Consider the following 16,815-nt stretch of genomic DNA (forward strand, 5'->3'; position numbering starts at 1 on the left):
CTTTCATCATAAGCTAAATTCATATTTCTGTGTGATATTTTATGCATTGCATTTTCTTGAGCATCCTGCGTCATTGGCCATCAAGTCTTGTGTTCGTACAAGTACCAAAAGGATAAACAAATCAGGCAGAAAATATGATTCGTGGTCCTCTTGTTTTGCCTTTTGAAACAGCAGGCCTCTCACCATGCCCAAAGTTCCCTGCACACTATGTACTATCTCTGTGGCTTAATTTAGTGAATTTAATTCATCCCACTTCCTTTTCACACTGGCTCACCCCAAGTATAGAAGAAAGTAGGGAGTGGTGTGGAGGGAGGCCAGCAAATGACAGACCAAGTATACACTTTGATAAAGGAGAAAATCCAAAACAAAGCATTTAGTTATCTTGAGTGAAAAAAAAATAAATCCCCAAAGGTTACACTGCACAACTCCATCTCTATAACATTTTTGAAACAATAAAATTTTTAAATGAAGAACAGATTACTGCTTCCCAAGGAATTGAGTGGAGGCGGGGGTGGGCAACAGAAAGATGTTTGGCTGTAAAAAAGCAACAATGGAGATCTTTGTGCTGATGGAAATGTTTTCAACATCTCTAGTGGTGGACAGACAAACCCAAGCATGTGATAAAATTGTATAGATCCAAATACACAAATAAGTACAAGTAAAACTGAGGAAATCCGAATATGATTGATGGATTGTTTTCATGTGACTATCCTTATTATGATATCCTACTATATTGTTGAAAAATTTTACCATAGATGAAAACTGTGTAAAGCGTAAGGAATCTCTGTATCTTTTTTTACTGCTATATACAAATCTGCAATTATCTCAATAAAAATTTGGGTCAAAAAGAAGCAAAGGGGTTTCCCAAATTGTTTTTTGCAACTAATTGGAAACCCACCTTGAATTGCAACATAATTGGAAACTATCTAAAGCACTGCTTGTAACTTTCTGTTGTAATGGAGATACTATAGATCTGCACTATCCAAAACAGCGGCCACTAATACATGTGACTACTAGCGCTTGAAATATGGCTAATGTAACTAAGCACCGAATTTTAAGTTGTATTATTTCGATTAAATTTACATTTAAATAGCCACTCATGGCTATCATACCAGGCAGTGCAGAAATGAGATTTGGTTTCATAGTCCCCTTTTCCTCTGTTGTAAATAAGAAATAAGAGGGGCGCCTGGGTGGCTCAGTCGGTTGGGCATCCGACTTCCGCTCAGGTCACGATCTCACGGTTTGTGAGTTCGAGCCCCGCATCGGGCTCTGCGCTGACAGCTCAGAGCCTGGAGCCTGCATCTGCTTCTGTGTCTCCCTCTCTCTCTGCCCCTAACCCACTCGCATTCTGTCTCTGTCTCTCTCAAAAAATAAATAAACATTAAAAAAAAAATTTAAGAAAAAAGAAAATTCATTTCCCACCATTGACCTAATTTATGAACTTCTTAGAATCCATTTCCCCACTTTAAAATGGGGAGGGACGCCTGGGTGGCTCAGTTGGTTAAGTGGTCTACCTCAGCTCAGGTCATGATCTCCGGATTCACAGGTTCAAGTCCCGCATGAGGCTCTGTGCTGACAGCTCAGAGCCTGGAGCCTGCTTCCGATTCTGTGTCTCCCTCTCTCTCAGCTGCTCCCCCACTCACTCCCTCTCTCTCTCAAAAATTAATAAACATTAAAAAAATAATAAAAAATAAAATGGGGAAAATAAGATGCACCCTGACAAGTTATTTTGAATGTAAGAAAGGGCTTCAAACCCCTCCTTCCACCTGTACACTGCAGAACCTGCATACAAGTAACCTGATGACCCTGCAAGTGTCGGGGGAGGTAACCCTGTGACGATTTAGTGACTGTTCCCCACTCTAACGTGAAAACCAACCAAGGACAAACCGGTAGATTTGCTTTCACATACTTAGGGAAGAAAACAACACACACTTGATCTCCTAGCTTATTCCACAACTATAGTTCCAAACACCTCAAGAGATTTTTTTTCCTCACCCGGAAAAACAAACAAAAAAGTCCCTACAAATGCCCTATTTGTTGAATTACACAAGTCAATGGTTGAATAGTTGAGAGGATACAAAGAAAAACCCTTGGAGAACCAGGGATACAGGCTCAGTTTAGACTCAATGAGGGACATGGCCAAATAGAAAGATTCTCTCCGCTGCCAGGCGGGCAGCTACCTAACCAGCCTCTGCCACCCACCGGCCCTTCCCATTCTCCACCAGCCCTGGGAGGTTCCCGGGAAGCCACGCCCTAAGGGGGAGGTGCGTCCCGCCCGCGCGCTCCTAGCGCCCTCTAACCCCGCGCAGGCGCGCCGAACTTTGTGCGTAAACTCCAGAGGCACCGAGCGCAGCGAACGCCTTCTGAAGGTCCGCTCCCCGCGCAAGTACTTCGTGCACCCCACGCGCAACCATGTCGTCACACACCCGCGTGGCTCTGGTAACCGGGGCCAACAAGGGTATCGGCTTCGCCATCGTGCGCGACCTGTGCCGGCAGTTTTCGGGGGACGTGGTGCTCACGGCGCGGGACGAGGCGCGGGGACAGGCGGCAGTGCAGCGGCTCCAGGCCGAAGGACTGAGCCCCCGCTTCCACCTGCTGGACATCGACGACCTGCAGAGCATCCGCGTCCTGCGCGACTTCCTGCGCAAGGAGTACGGGGGCCTGGACGTGCTGGTCAACAACGCGGGCATCGCCTTCAAGAGTAAGGGGATGGGGGCACGCGGGGGAGGTGGACACCACGGAGCACCTCCAGCCAGGGTGGGCTGCATCTGTTGGGGAAATCGCTGCGGTGGGGCCCTCAGCGCCTGTGGCGTCCCAAATGGCTCCGTAGGGCTGAAGGAGGGATGGGGGAGAGGGGTGGGGCTGGAGCCAAGTCCCAGGGGAATCACAGCGCTTTTCATCGAGAGTGACCTTTGTGTTTCCTAAGACTCCTCGGATTCTTTCCAGGTTGTCACAGGGTTTCTCTGGGATTGGGCTTTAGGGCAGTTGGGTGGATTTTTAATGCATTTTGAAATAAACAAGAAAATGGCACAAATTGGTGAACACAGATCCCGTGTGTGCCCCCTTCACCCACCCTCCCCAAGATGGTGCCATCTTACAACATTCTCCAACCTTATCAAATGAGGACATTGTCATTGGCACAATACTATGAACTAGAGGCCAGTTTTACAAAAAATTCACCACATTTCACATGCACTTTTCCTTCATATGCCATTCTGTGGAATTTTACCACATGGCTGCTATTAACGCTAATCTCTTTCTCCCTGAAAGCCAATGATCCGACACCGTTTCATATTCAAGCGGAAGTGACGATGAAAACAAACTTCTTTGGTACCCGAGACGTGTGCACAGAACTGCTGCCTCTAGTGAAACCCCAAGGTAGGTGTGACAAGGGACCCAGGCAGTGGTGTTTCTGGAATGATCTTGCCGCTGCCTCTATGACTTCATCTGCGGGCCCTGCTCCCTCTCCCTGCTCAGCCACACTGGCCTCCCTGCTGTATCCCCACCTGGACAGGTGCCCTTCCCCTCAGGACTCTGTACACACGTGTCCAGCACTCAGCAGTGCCCTCTGTCCCACTGGCCTTTCACAACTGGCTTCTTCTTCTCCTTTATATCTTCATTCCAAACTCTCCTCCCAGAGGCCTTTTTCTGGCTCTGTGTCCTCACCGGTGCACTTCCCTGGGGATTTCTTCCTGGACCCTTCCTTCTCCCTCTCCCTCCCTCTGAGTGATCTTATTCAGGCTAGTGGACTCTTCCCTATCCAAACTTGTTAGGGCCCCCTAAACTCTGTCACCTGCCTAGAACATTCCCAGAGTCCCAGACACACATAGTTCTCTTCCTGCCTCTCTTTCTCCTCAGGACGCCCTGCCCAGGCCAGGTGCAGATCCCTCCCCATCGCCTCCAGAAGGCCTGCACACTCACATGTGCCACAGATGGCCACAGGCCAGTGGTATATCTCCAGGCAGATGAGGCAGCTCTACTGTCCCTCAGGCCTGCTGTCACCTGGAGAGGCCCCACACCACTGCCTCTGTCCAGGCCTGCTCAGGCTGCCTGTATGCACATTTTTTTCAATAAGCATACGTACAGTACTATAAATATATTTTCTTTTATTTACGATTTTCTTAACCTGTTCTCTACCTTACTTTATTGTAAGAATACATCATGTATGTTAATCGACTGTTTATGTCATGGATATGCCTTCAGTCAAAATCAAGCTATCAGTAAACTTTTGGGGAAATCAGAAGTTAATATAGATTTTTTACTGCATGGGGATTCAGCAATTCCTAATCCCTGGGTTGTCAAGGTTCAACTGTATTTGGATCAGGAAGCACAAAACCAGAAGTAGTTAGCAATGCTCCATTGACAGGTGCTCAGGGAAGGACTATTATACAGAAAAACCCAGAATTAAAGGAAGAAAATTATTGATTGAATGTAACTTCAAGCTTAGTTGGTTGTTTGTGATCGGTCGTCCTTAGGTTTCAGTTTTGTAAGTTTGAGGCATTTACAGGCATTGATTTTGGTTTGCTACATATGCCACCAGGGTATTAGAGCCACTGCAAAGTAATGGCCTCCTTGTTTAATTAATTTAACAGTATAGAAATTAGCTGACAGGTAAATCCAGTTTTTCATCAGGCTTGTCATTTTCCATCAGTATTACATCCTGAGCAGACGGTCACTCAGTCTTCCGGTACATTTGCTCATCACTCCATAGCATCATATGATTCATTTATAAATGGTAGTTGAATCTTACTAAGAAGTCCAGTGTGACACCACGTCACAGTGCAGTAGCACATCTAACAGAAAAATAAGAGTCAAGAGATGCTGGCACATTGCTAGAGTCCCACTTGGTCACTCACAGTTGGTTCGGTCCATATCACATGAGCAAATCTGCCACAGAGATGTCACTCAGGTTCTCAGGCCTACATTCATCCTTGTCAGCGTGTTCTTATAGGAGCCATTTCCGATTTCCTGTGGAGCATCTGCTCGGCGCCCTCCCCACCAGAGCATTTCTCAGGCATCATCGGAGACATTATGGGTATAACAAGTTTAGGACCGTCCTGTCCTTGACTCATGCAGGCAGTCTTCATTAATGCTCACAGCAAACTCATGATACTTCAGTGGAAATTTTCTAGTACCAAATCTTAGCGAAACTGGAATTCATCTTTCTTTGCCCTTCTCCATAACATTTTGTGTTGTATTTTAGGCAGAGTGGTCAATGTGTCTAGCATAGTGAGCCTCAGATCGCTTAAAAACTGCGGCCCAGGACTGCAGCAGAAGTTCAGAAGTGAAACCATCACAGAGGAGGAGCTGGTGGGGCTCATGAACAAGTTCGTGGAAGACACAAAGAACGGGGTGCACAGGAAGGAGGGCTGGCCTGATACTGCATATGGAGTGACAAAAATTGGTGTCACGGTCCTGTCCAGAATCCATGCCAGGAAACTGAGTGAGCAGAGGAGAGGGGACAAGATCCTCCTGAATGCCTGCTGCCCTGGGTGGGTGAGAACAGACATGGCCGGACCTAGAGCCACTAAAAGCCCAGAAGAAGGAGCAGAGACCCCCGTCTACTTGGCCCTTTTGCCCTCAGATGCTGAGGGACCTCACGGGGAGTTTGTTATGGAGAAGAAAGTCGAACAATGGTGAACCGAATTCATGGTTCCATCTATGGGGCCCTCTGTGAAACCCCCTCCCTTGCCCAAAAGAACTCTTTCCCTGTCAATACTATCCCTATCCAAAACAAAACAGAGTGTAAAATATCCCTACTTGTATTTGAGTAGTCTGCTCATTCTGTGAAAGATTTTTTATTTTAGCTGTGAAAAGGCAGAGAAAAATGAAATCAGTGAAATAACACCAGAAATGAATAAATGGTTCTTTATAAAATGCCTGTTTGTACAGGCTGTATATGCGAAACCAGCAGAAAAATCTAATACACCTGAGTAGATGAGGAGAAGTTACAGTCTAGTTCAAGAGTAAGCAAACATTATAGAAAGAGACAGATAGTAATACTTTTAGCTTTGCAGGCCACACAGTCCCTATAGGATCTACTCGGATCTGCTGTTGTAGCTGAAAGAACCCAGAGCCAACACATAAGCCAATGAGCATGGTTGGATGTGCCAGGGAGCATTTTTCACCAGCCTCTAGTATAACATGGGCAACACATCTGCTGTGATCTCTTAAAATATCGGATTCCTTGGGAAAAACAATCGCCACGTGTGAAATAGGAGTGAGAACACAAGATACATCCATACGGCGATCTGAGACAAGGGGAGGAACTGAGTAAGATTGGGTGTCGATCATGACTCCCAAGTGACTCGCCCCAGGACACCAAAGTGACAGAAGATTCTTCCTGCCCAAACCAAGCCTGGCTCCTGTGGGCCTGAATGAACACCCACCACCTGCCTCCCTTCACAGGAACATCCCTGTTCTAAAGATGCTTCTACTTACTGATTACATTTCTTTTTTTATATATATATGAAATTTATTGTCAAATTGGTTTCCATACAACACCCAGTGCTCATCCCAACAGGTGCCCTCCTCAATGCCCATCACCCACCCTCCCCGCCCTCCCACTCCCCCCCATCAACCCTCAGTTCTCAGATTTTAAGAGTCTCTTACTTTTCACTCTTCACCAGGGATTTTCAGGCTTACCCAAATGAAAGGTGACAGACCCAGAAAGCAAGGGTAGGGTCCGTATTTTAAAAGTTTTTCACTTCAAAGGGGTGAATAATTTCCTCCCTGTGAGCTTGTATTTCTAATCTGACCATGAGGAAACTCAATGTGTAGAGCAGCACAATAGAATCTCAATTGCTCCTTTGGCAATCCATCGCAAACATCTTTTTTTTGATACCATAAAAATAACACCATATATGTAACATTTATTTACTGTGACCTTGGAAGAACATAAAAAATAGGCAATTTAGGCAAATGGGATTATATAACCATTAAACATTCTAAGCAATGCCTCAGCCCTCAGTGACCTTCATAAACATTCCCTCCCTCTCAGGGCCCACTGGCAGTCACACTGAGGGAGAAGCCCAAAAGTTAGGACAAGACCTAATTCTCTACTTCTCCCTCTTGAATTTCTCTTTAAAAAGCACGGGGATCTTGTCCCCAAGGGCAGTTCTGTGTAAGCAACTAAACTGAATTTTGCAAAGAAAGCAACCTTATCCATTCTGCAGAGAAAGAAGGACACATGCTCAAGACAATATCTGTGCTCCTTTTTTTCTGCTGGGGTTTTCCCAAAATAATTTTCGTTCACCTACCATGAATCTCAACCCCATATAAATCCATGACCAACCACCTTTATTTTGGGGAGCACAGCATTCCAACCAGAACCAATGCTGGGCCTAGAGGGAGGGATCCTAAGAGGACACAGACCTGGTTGGGCTCACAGTGCAGCCCCGGGGGAGACAGATTTGGTATAGAGAGCCTTCTGGTACCTTCGCTCTAACTTTCTTGAAAGGACGAAGGCGGGGCCTAGTGTTCTAGAGTCACAGCACTGTATCCCAGCACACAGTTCTGGGTCCAGGCCTCCGCACCACTGGCCCTCTGTGTGGCCCACAACACCATCCGTCCCACACACAGGGCCTCCCTAGCACTCCACACGGTCATGCCATCACACATCCCACGTGCCACTGGTGACTGGGGCCAACAAGGGCATTGGCCTCGCCATCGCACGCGACCTGTGCCGGCAGTTCTCCGGGACGTGGTGCTCACGGCACAGGACGAGGCGCGGGGACGGGCGGCCGTGCAGCAGCTCCAGGGCGAGGGCCTGAGTCCACGCTTCCACCTGCTGGACGTCGACGACCCGCAGAGCATCCGTGCCCTGCATGACTTCTGCGCAAGGAGTATGGAGGCCTGGATGTGCTGGTGAACAATGCGGGCATTGCCCTTGCTAGTAAGGACATGGGAAGGCCAGGAGACCTCCCTTAGGGGACCAGCCAGGGTGAGTTTGGAGCTGGTGTCTGAACCGCTGCTGTGGGGCCATAGCTCCGAGGGGATCAAGAACACCCACCCTAGGGAAGAAGATAGACTGGAGGCAGAGGGAGAGAGGACCCTCCAGGAACTGCAAGCCTTTTCAGCCAAAGGACCTTGGCATTGCCATAGATCAGACTCTCAGGGACTTCACCTGGGTTTTTGCATGTTTCTCTCTTTGAGAATCTCCATGAGTCTTTTGTTTGTTTATTTGTATATTTTGAGAGAGAGAGAGAGAGAGAGAGAGAGCAGGGAGGGGAAGAGAGAGGGAGAGAGAGAATCCCAAGTAGGATCCACACTGTCAGCACAGAGCCCAATGTGGGGCTTGAACTCAAACTGCAATATCATGATCTGAGCAAAGTCAGACGCTTAACCGACTAAGGCACACGAGTGCCCCTCCATGAATTTTGACTAATTTTGAAATAACACAACAAATCCCACAGGGTCATATGCAGAGATGCCTTGTGCACCTTTACCTTAGCTTTTTGCAATGGTGCCAAATTACAAAGCTAAATAGCATCACTGCGTGAGATAATTCCCTTTGGAACAAAGTGTACACTAACCTACACACTTAAAAATTGACCAGATTGCACATACAACAAAAATGTTACTGTCACTGCATGGAATCTTCTTAGAAGGCTACTACTTACTAACCTACTCTCTTTCTCCCATACCAGCTAATGACCCCGCCCCTTTACATATTCAAGCAGAAGTGACGATGAAAACAAACTTTTTGGTACCTGAGACGTGTGCACAGAACTGCTGCCTCTAATGAGACCCCAAGGTGGGTGTGACGACTTACAGCAGTACTGTTTCTGGAATGATCTGGCCCTGCCTCTCTGACGGCATCTACAGGCCCTGCTCCCTCTCCCTGCTCAGCCACCCCGGCTTCCCTGCTGTGTCCCCACCTGGACAGGTGCCCTTCCCCTCAGGACTCTGTACACACGTGTCCAGCACTCAGCAGTGCCCTCTGTCCCACTGGCCTTTCACAACTGGCTTCTTCTTCTCCTTTATATCTTCATTCCAAACCCTCCTCCCAGAGGCCTTTTTCTGGCTCTGTGTCCTCACAGGTGCACTTCCTGGGGATTTCTTCCTGGACCCTTCCTTCTCCCTCTCCCTCCCTCTGAGTGATCTTATTGAGGCTAGTGGACTCTTCCCTATCCAAACTTGTTAGGGCCCCCTAAACTCTGTCACCTGCCTAGAACATTCCCAGAGTCCCAGACACACATAGTTCTCTTCCTGCTTCTCCCTCTCCTCAGGATGTCCTCCTTTCCCTCCTCAAATCCCAGCCCTCCAACCTTCCCCCGCCCCACACCTCTACCTAAAACTCTAACACACATCTAGATAACACTTGTGCTTTCCCAATATAATCCTGGTCACAGACCCCACCATCCACCCTCCATGACAAATGAGGTCACCATGCCCACCTCCTGATTATCACTGACCAGGTCCTAACAGTTGCCCTATGGATTTGCCCCCAACCTTCTCCATCCCAACTCTCCAACAGAGACTCAGCTGTCATTTCTGGCCAATTGTAACCTTCCAAAGAGACGCTACTTCTTCAGTCTTTTCCTTTCTGGTTATTCCCAGTACTTTCTGGGTGCTCATTTACTCCCAAAAGTCCAGGACCAAAGCTCAATCCTGAGCATAGCTTCTAGGGATCTCTGTCGTCAGGCCTGCCAAAGTCCATCAGTTCCCCTCACCTTGTTCAATGTTTGCACAAAACAAACTGCTATAATTCCCTGGTTGTAAACCACTTTAATATTTACCTCCACGTTAATATGATGGGAGAACCACCACTCGTTTAGTACACTGAGTAAGTGAGGTGACACTTTTAGAAAGATCAGGGTGTCTGGCCTGAGTGAGCACATGCGTATACAGTTTACTGTCAGTTCTGCCCCCACTGCCTCTTCATTCCTGGAAATTTCTACTACTTCTCCTTCTACCACTGGTTTCTCCGGCACCCGAAGGGTGGCTCTCAAATGTCCCCTGACTCCTTTACTCACCATAAGGTTGATGTGGGACGAGTTCCTTGTGCCAGCATCACACTTCCTACACGTATCCCTTAGAAGGCAAAACTCACTTCTGGCCGATTGTTTTCTCACCTACAGAACAGTGTGGGTGCCTGCTGTGTATTTGGTCATGGACCAGAATGAGAAATGAGTGTTCTCCTGCATTTGCTGAGGCAGGCTCTAATCAAACAATTGATCCTGACTCAGAAAAATTAGACTCAGGGACCTAGAAGTGCAAGCTATACTCTCAGTGTAAGAGCAGGGTTTTCTTGACTTGAAAATAGGAGAGTTCCTCCATTGTTTGGGGGGATGGCAGCCACAGCAGTTCATGTTACCATAACTTTACACCCTTTAGCAAGGCTATCTGGGAGGAATCCTAGCTAGCATAACCAAAAGCAAATACTTTCCCACCTCCCACCTACTTTGGAAACCAGGATAGAAAGAACAATCTTGAATGACGTCCACCAGATCTCTCTAGTTCAGAACCTATTCAAAAATGCAATGTCTGCTTCCAATGTCTGCTTTGGGTTTTGGCATGAAAGGACAAACCAAAAGACAGAATTGTGAACCTAAGGTCACAATAGTATATGTTCATTCTTCTTACTTTTTAATCCTTTCTTCAAAAAGAGTTTTACTGAAATAATTTAGCCACAAAAACAAAATACTAAGAATCTACAACACCCAGGTGCCCACCACCAGTCTTAACCAGGCAATCAGTATCAAGGTCATGTAAACCCTTTCCCACATTCTATATCATTTCCCTCCCCTGCCCCGCAAATTCCTATTCCTGAATGAGAAGGATACTCTCTTTAAAAGGATAAGCTGGGGGCGCCTGGGTGGCGCAGTCGGTTAAGCGTCCGACTTCAGCCAGGTCACGATCTCGCGGTCCGTGAGTTCGAGCCCCGCATCAGGCTCTGGGCTGATGGCTCAGAGCCTGGAGCCTGTTTCCGATTCTGTGTCTCCCTCTCTCTCTGCCCCTCCCCCGTTCATGCTATGTCTCTCTCTGTCCCAAAAATAAATTAAAAACGTTGAAAAATAAATAAATAAATAAATAAATAAAAGGATAAGCTGTTGTTCCTCTTTATTGTCTTTATCTATGGTTTTATTTCAAAAAGATATTAAGATATAAACATCTCTAAGGAATTGAGCAAACTGGAAATCTGAACATTGTTGTTCATCAGATATTAGCTTAAAGTACTAGGTGGAAATACAGTCTTGTTAACGCTGCACTTATCAAGGAAACCTTAAAAAAGGTGTTCTCAACCTTCATTTGAAAAGGTACTGCTTTGCAATATCCTTAGTCTGAAACGCCACTAGAGGAATTTGCTTGGAAAATTACAATAGTAAACGTAACTCACTCACACACACCCTCTGACATATTGGTTCTAGAAAGGATAGGTGGCTGGGCATTCTAGATGTGATGTACTGGGCATCTTATATATGGTGCCCATTAATAACATGGAGTAATAATGAATCTCAAGGTCACGAGCACAGCTGGTTGCAGACTGAGGTCATGGGACATCCAAACTAGTGGTTCTTCCCACTACTCAAGGTCCTCAAATCATTTTTACTTGATCCCCCTCTCCAAATGAAGCCTTACCTGGTAAGTTTAGAGAAACAACATAAGGACTCTGCTTGATCAGGCCTATGTCTTCCTCATCTCAGGGCCCCAGGTACCTCAGGGAAAACTACGGGAGGCACATTTAAAACCCTGAGGTGTTTTGTGAAAACCCCCTATCAGTCCAGAGACTTAACAACTGGTCCTCTTGATATTAGAAAACATGAATCTTCCAGGGAATGTGATGAATGTGAAATCATCAAAGGTCACAAGAGCCAGCCTGAACTTACAGACTCTGAATAGCCTTGAGAATCAAGTAATGCACTTGAAATTTGTGACCCCCAATGAGATGATGTCTAAAATACCCTGCATTGTGTGGATCACTGTGGCTCTGCTTGAGGACAGTGAGGTTTGGAGAGTAGGAGATAGTGAGAGATTTCCTAACAATAGATCCCTGGTCACATACAGAGTAATGGTCTGGATAAACTGTAAGCCCAACACACACCCCGGCCCCACCAGCACAAGAGTCCTTTCTTACCTGGGTAATGTGCTTTTCGTAGTGACTGTGACAGGGCAACTGTCACACTACCTCACGCACAGTGTCACATACTTAGAGTCACACATACAGTCTCTGTCTCACGCACACTCCCATTCACATACATATCACACACTGACGTGAACTCACACACCCTTAGCACAAGGACGCCGGGATGGTCCATACACTTCTTAGTATATAGGCTGCGTGCATTCCGAAATGACACTGAAAGCCATGAGTCCACGCTGACGACAAAAATGTTTGGATCAGAGTCTTTGCTGTATAAACTCCCCAAGTGCTTCCCATTCCTTCTCATGTGATTCCTGTCCTGAGCTGTCAGACCAGAAGCATCTACCATCTCTCCCAGTTCTAGGCGAAGCCCCCTGACAGCCACCCTGCCCGCTTGGGGATGTGCTCAGTGCATGGGACAGGCCTGAGGAAGAGGGTTTGGTTGCAGCATCTACTACCAGGAATTTACCTACAAAACCTTTTACTCCCCATCACGCTTACAGGTAAGCATTTTCACAGCTGATACTAGACTTCCTGAGATAGAAAATAGAGAATAGGAAAGAGGTCATCACTTCATTACAAACAGCCTACAGAACGTTAGTAGAGTTTTCCATTTACTATCTATACTAAAGGTACTTAAGAAACTGGCTCCGCACCCTAGGGAGTAAATGTAGCAGTCTTTCTACTATAGCAGTTACCCAATGTTGGTTCCTCTACTTCTGTCTTATTTCACACACTTCTGTTTTTGGAACTTCAAATCGTTAATATATGTTACTTTTGTTGTGAAAGAGGCAAATGATTTTTGAAAATGAAATAAACTAGGGAGAAGTAATAAAATCGGAGAGCTGCTTACTAAAACATCTAACTTTTCTAAAAATATTGTTTAATGTTTATTTATTTTTGAGAGAGAGAGAGAGAGAGAGAGAGAGAGCTGTCAGCATAGAGCCAACGCGGGGCTCGAACTCACAAACCACAAGATCATGACCTGAAGCAAGATCAAGGGTCAGACATTTAACTGAGTCACCCAGGTGCCCCTAAGTTCCATTAATCTTAGCTTAGTATGTTGTAGATGGAAGGAAGTATGGAGTAACTGACTCCTTTCTCAAAGGTATTCATCTTAGAAACCTGTTACATTAATAAGACAGTTTCTGCAATTCATTTTAATTGTCTCTAAACACCACCAATGAGAATCACAGGGTCATGCATTATCTCTTACACTGAACTTGTATGGCACTGACATTCCTTAGGGGGATGGAGCTCAGAGTTAAATGACCATGACTGTCTTTCCCAGATATTTACATAAAATAGGGATAGTTCCCTAATTTATTGAAGCTCTTATTGTTCGTAAATTCTCATAATCTTTCTATTAGGCTAAAGATACTCATGTAGATGGAAAAATAGTAAGCTATTTATACATGTCAATGTAAGTTCACTTTTATGAATAATAACTATATTTTTGAAAAAGAATTAGTGAGAACTGTGAGATTGCTTTACACTTTTAACCACTTTACTGAGATACGATTCACATATCATACACTTTACCCGTTTCAGGTATGCAATTCAGTGGAATTTAGTATATGGACAGACTTGTGGAACAATCACTTCTTTAAGATTAGCATACTGTCATCACCCCAAGGAGAACCTGTGCCCTTAGCACCAGCCCTCTTTTCCCACAATCCCACTGCCTGAAGCACCTCTAATCTATTATCTGTCTGATCATCTACTTCTCTGGACATCCCATATATAGAGAATCATATAATGAGTAGTCTTTTGTGACTGGCCACTTTCTTTTGGGTAATGTTATCAAGATTCATCCATGTTATAGCATTTCTTTTTATACTATCTTTTTAACATGTGACTGTTCCATTGCCCCTTCCCATAACTATATTGCCTGGCGTTTTCTCACTGCTCCCAAGTTGATGAAATTCCAACATAGAGAAAATACCACACACCTTAGCCCACTGAGGTGATTTCTTTTTACCTGGTTTTATCAGAGGGACAGCCCACAAAACACATGCAGTCTGTTCTTCTTCAAAAGGTCATCACTAAAATGATCAGATGTTTGTTGGTTAATAGACACTTGTTCATAGAGCACTGGCCATGGGACCATAAGATGTTAAGATGGTTCCAAAGGGGACCTGTGAAGAAAAGTGGCTCTCTACTCATGATTGCAGTGAGCACCGACTTACCTTCTGATAGCACGTTCCTGTAGAAGTCACTTTCTTTTCTTTATGGGACATCTGGGCACTGCACACCCCATTAGATCATTTCTCTGACGTCCTCTGAGACATTATGAGTCTTGCAAGGTTCAATATTGGATTGTGTCCTTCATTTATATAGGAAGACTACATTCACACTCCTAGCAAACTGGTAACTGTCTCCCAAATGGGCAAATCTAAGGGATTTTGGTATTCATCATTCTTACACATGCGATTCTACATGACCATTTGTGTTGTATTTTAGGCAGAGTGGCCACTGTGTCTAGTATAATGAGCTTCATAGTTCTTAACAACTGCAGCTCAGAACTTCAGCAGAAGTTCAGAAGTGAGACTATCACAGAGGAGGAGCTAGTGGGGCTCATGAACAAGTTTGTGGAAGACACAAAGAGCGGGGTACACAGGAAGGAAGGCTGCCCTGATATGAAAGTACTCACATATGGAGTGTCAAAGATGGGTATCACTGTCCTGTCCAGAATCCATGCCAGGAAACTGAGTGAGCAGAGGAGGGGAAACAGGATCCTTCTGAATGCCTGCTGCCCTAAGTGGGTGAGAACAGACATGGGTAGACCTACAGCCATTAAAAGCCCAGAAGAAGGAGCAGAGACCCCCATCTACTTGGCCCTTTTGCCCTCAGATGCTAAGGGGCCTGACGGGGAGTTTGTAATGGAGAAGAAAGTTGAACAATGGGGACCCCCCCCCAGTTCCCTCCATGGGTCCCATTATGATACTTCCATGATATGAACAAAAGGACTACACTGTTAACAATGTTCATATCAGAAGAAGTAGAAGGAGGAGGAGGAGGAAAAGGAGGAGGAGGAAGAACCACTGTCCATATTGAGTATTTAAATTGAATTGGTTACTAATTCTGGGAAGTCTTTTGTGATTTCTTCTGTGATATATGAGAAGAAAAAGTGGAATTAATGCCAACCAACAATGAATGAATATCATAGATGAATAAACAATTATAAGTAAATGTCCATGTGTGCAGATTGTTTCTTGCCAACCAGCCCCAAAGTCTAACAGACCCTAAGTTAGGTCAAGAGAAGGGACAGTTTAACTCAGGTGTTGGTAAACATTAGTGAAAGAGCCACATAATGAATATTTTTGCCTTTGCAAGCCAGTGGTCTCTAATCAAATCTGCTTTTGTAGCTTGAAAGTCACCAGAGACAATATATAAACCCATGAATAGGGCTAGATTTCCCTAGCTAGCATACTTTATCAGCCTCTACTACAAAATAGACATTGTTGTGGTCGCTTTAAATAGCAAACTCATTGGGGAAAAAAAAAAACACAATTGCAAGGTGTGAAATGGGAGTGGGCACTAGAGGCATATCCATGAGACAAGGAGGAAAAGTGAATAAAGATTGGTATCAATGGAGATGAAAGAATTACTGTCAACTCTCAAGGTGAATGCGCTATTCATGTAAGGAGAAACGGTCAAGTCTGTAACATTAACATGGTCCAGCAAAGTCTCTACAGAAGGCGAAGGATAGTAACATACTCATCACTACTGAGACTAGTTTGGTGGATACATGGGTGTCCACAGTCCTATTCTTTCCACTTTCTCTTTGAAAGCTTTCAAAACAAACATCTGGAAATGAAAAGATCCTGGCTCTGCCACCTACGGGTTGACCTTGAGCAAAATCCTGCATGTTGCTGTATGTCAATCTCCTCAAGTGTACAATTCGGGGGAAGTCTTAGGATTTCCATGAAGAGTAAAGGAACTAATACAGGTGAACAGGCTGAAAACAAGGGCGGTGCAAATTGCCCTCCATAGACGTCCCCGGACTGGGACCTGACACATCCAGGGCCCTGAGGGGAGCTTCTTACTGCCACACACCCAGCCTGGCTCCCTAGGGGCCTCCGTGAATGCCCACCACCTCCCACCCCTCACAGAAGCATCCAGATTGTTCAGACTCCCTCCTCTCATTATTTTTCAGTCTTCACCAGGGGTTTTTAGGCTGACAGAAATGAGAACTGATAGGCCCTGCAAAGCAAAGGCACGGTTTTGTTTTTCTCCTTTAAGTTTATTTATTTGGAGAGAGAACATGAGCAGGGGAGGGCAGATAGAAGGGGGGAGAGAGACAATCCCAAGCAGGCTCCTTACTATCATCACAGATTCTGAGGCACAGCACGATCTCACAAGTCATGAGACCAATACCTGAGCCAAAATCAAGAGTTGGACGCTCAACTGACTGAGCCACCAAGGCGCCCCATGGGGTAAGGTTTCTATTTGGAAAGAGGTTTCCTGTGGGGCGCCTAGGAGGCTCAGTCGTTAGAGCATGGGACTCTTGATCTCAAGGTTGGTAGTTGGAACCCCACGTTTGGTATAGACATTACTTAAAAACAGCCTTTTAAAGAATAAAATGAAATAAAAAATATAAGTGAGGTTTCCTTTAACGTTTTCTCTTCAACAAGGCTGTTAATTTCCTCCCTGTTAGCTTGTGTTTCTAAAATGAACCTTGAGGAGTATCACTATCAAAGACAAGACATATCACGTCTACTGCTAGT

At 45.4% G+C, this 16,815-nt stretch overlaps 1 protein-coding gene and 1 pseudogene across 1 annotated transcript; both read left to right on the forward strand.

Annotated features, from left to right (window-relative positions):
- The first annotated feature begins 2,310 nt into the window (after positions 1–2,310).
- Positions 2,311–5,877, forward strand: LOC131512824 (carbonyl reductase [NADPH] 1). The gene is made up of 3 exons (XM_058731945.1): positions 2,311–2,701; positions 3,271–3,378; positions 5,204–5,877. Exons 1-3 carry the CDS (start codon positions 2,413–2,415, stop codon positions 5,638–5,640), a joined length of 834 nt encoding a protein of 277 aa, XP_058587928.1. The 5' UTR covers positions 2,311–2,412; the 3' UTR covers positions 5,641–5,877.
- Positions 5,878–6,144: 267 nt separating this feature from the next.
- LOC131513215 (carbonyl reductase [NADPH] 1-like) lies at positions 6,145–15,277 on the forward strand (annotated as a pseudogene).
- Positions 15,278–16,815: the final 1,538 nt, after the last annotated feature.

Source organism: Neofelis nebulosa, chromosome 5 (genome assembly GCF_028018385.1).
Source record: "Neofelis nebulosa isolate mNeoNeb1 chromosome 5, mNeoNeb1.pri, whole genome shotgun sequence".
Taxonomy (NCBI): domain Eukaryota; kingdom Metazoa; phylum Chordata; class Mammalia; order Carnivora; family Felidae; genus Neofelis; species Neofelis nebulosa.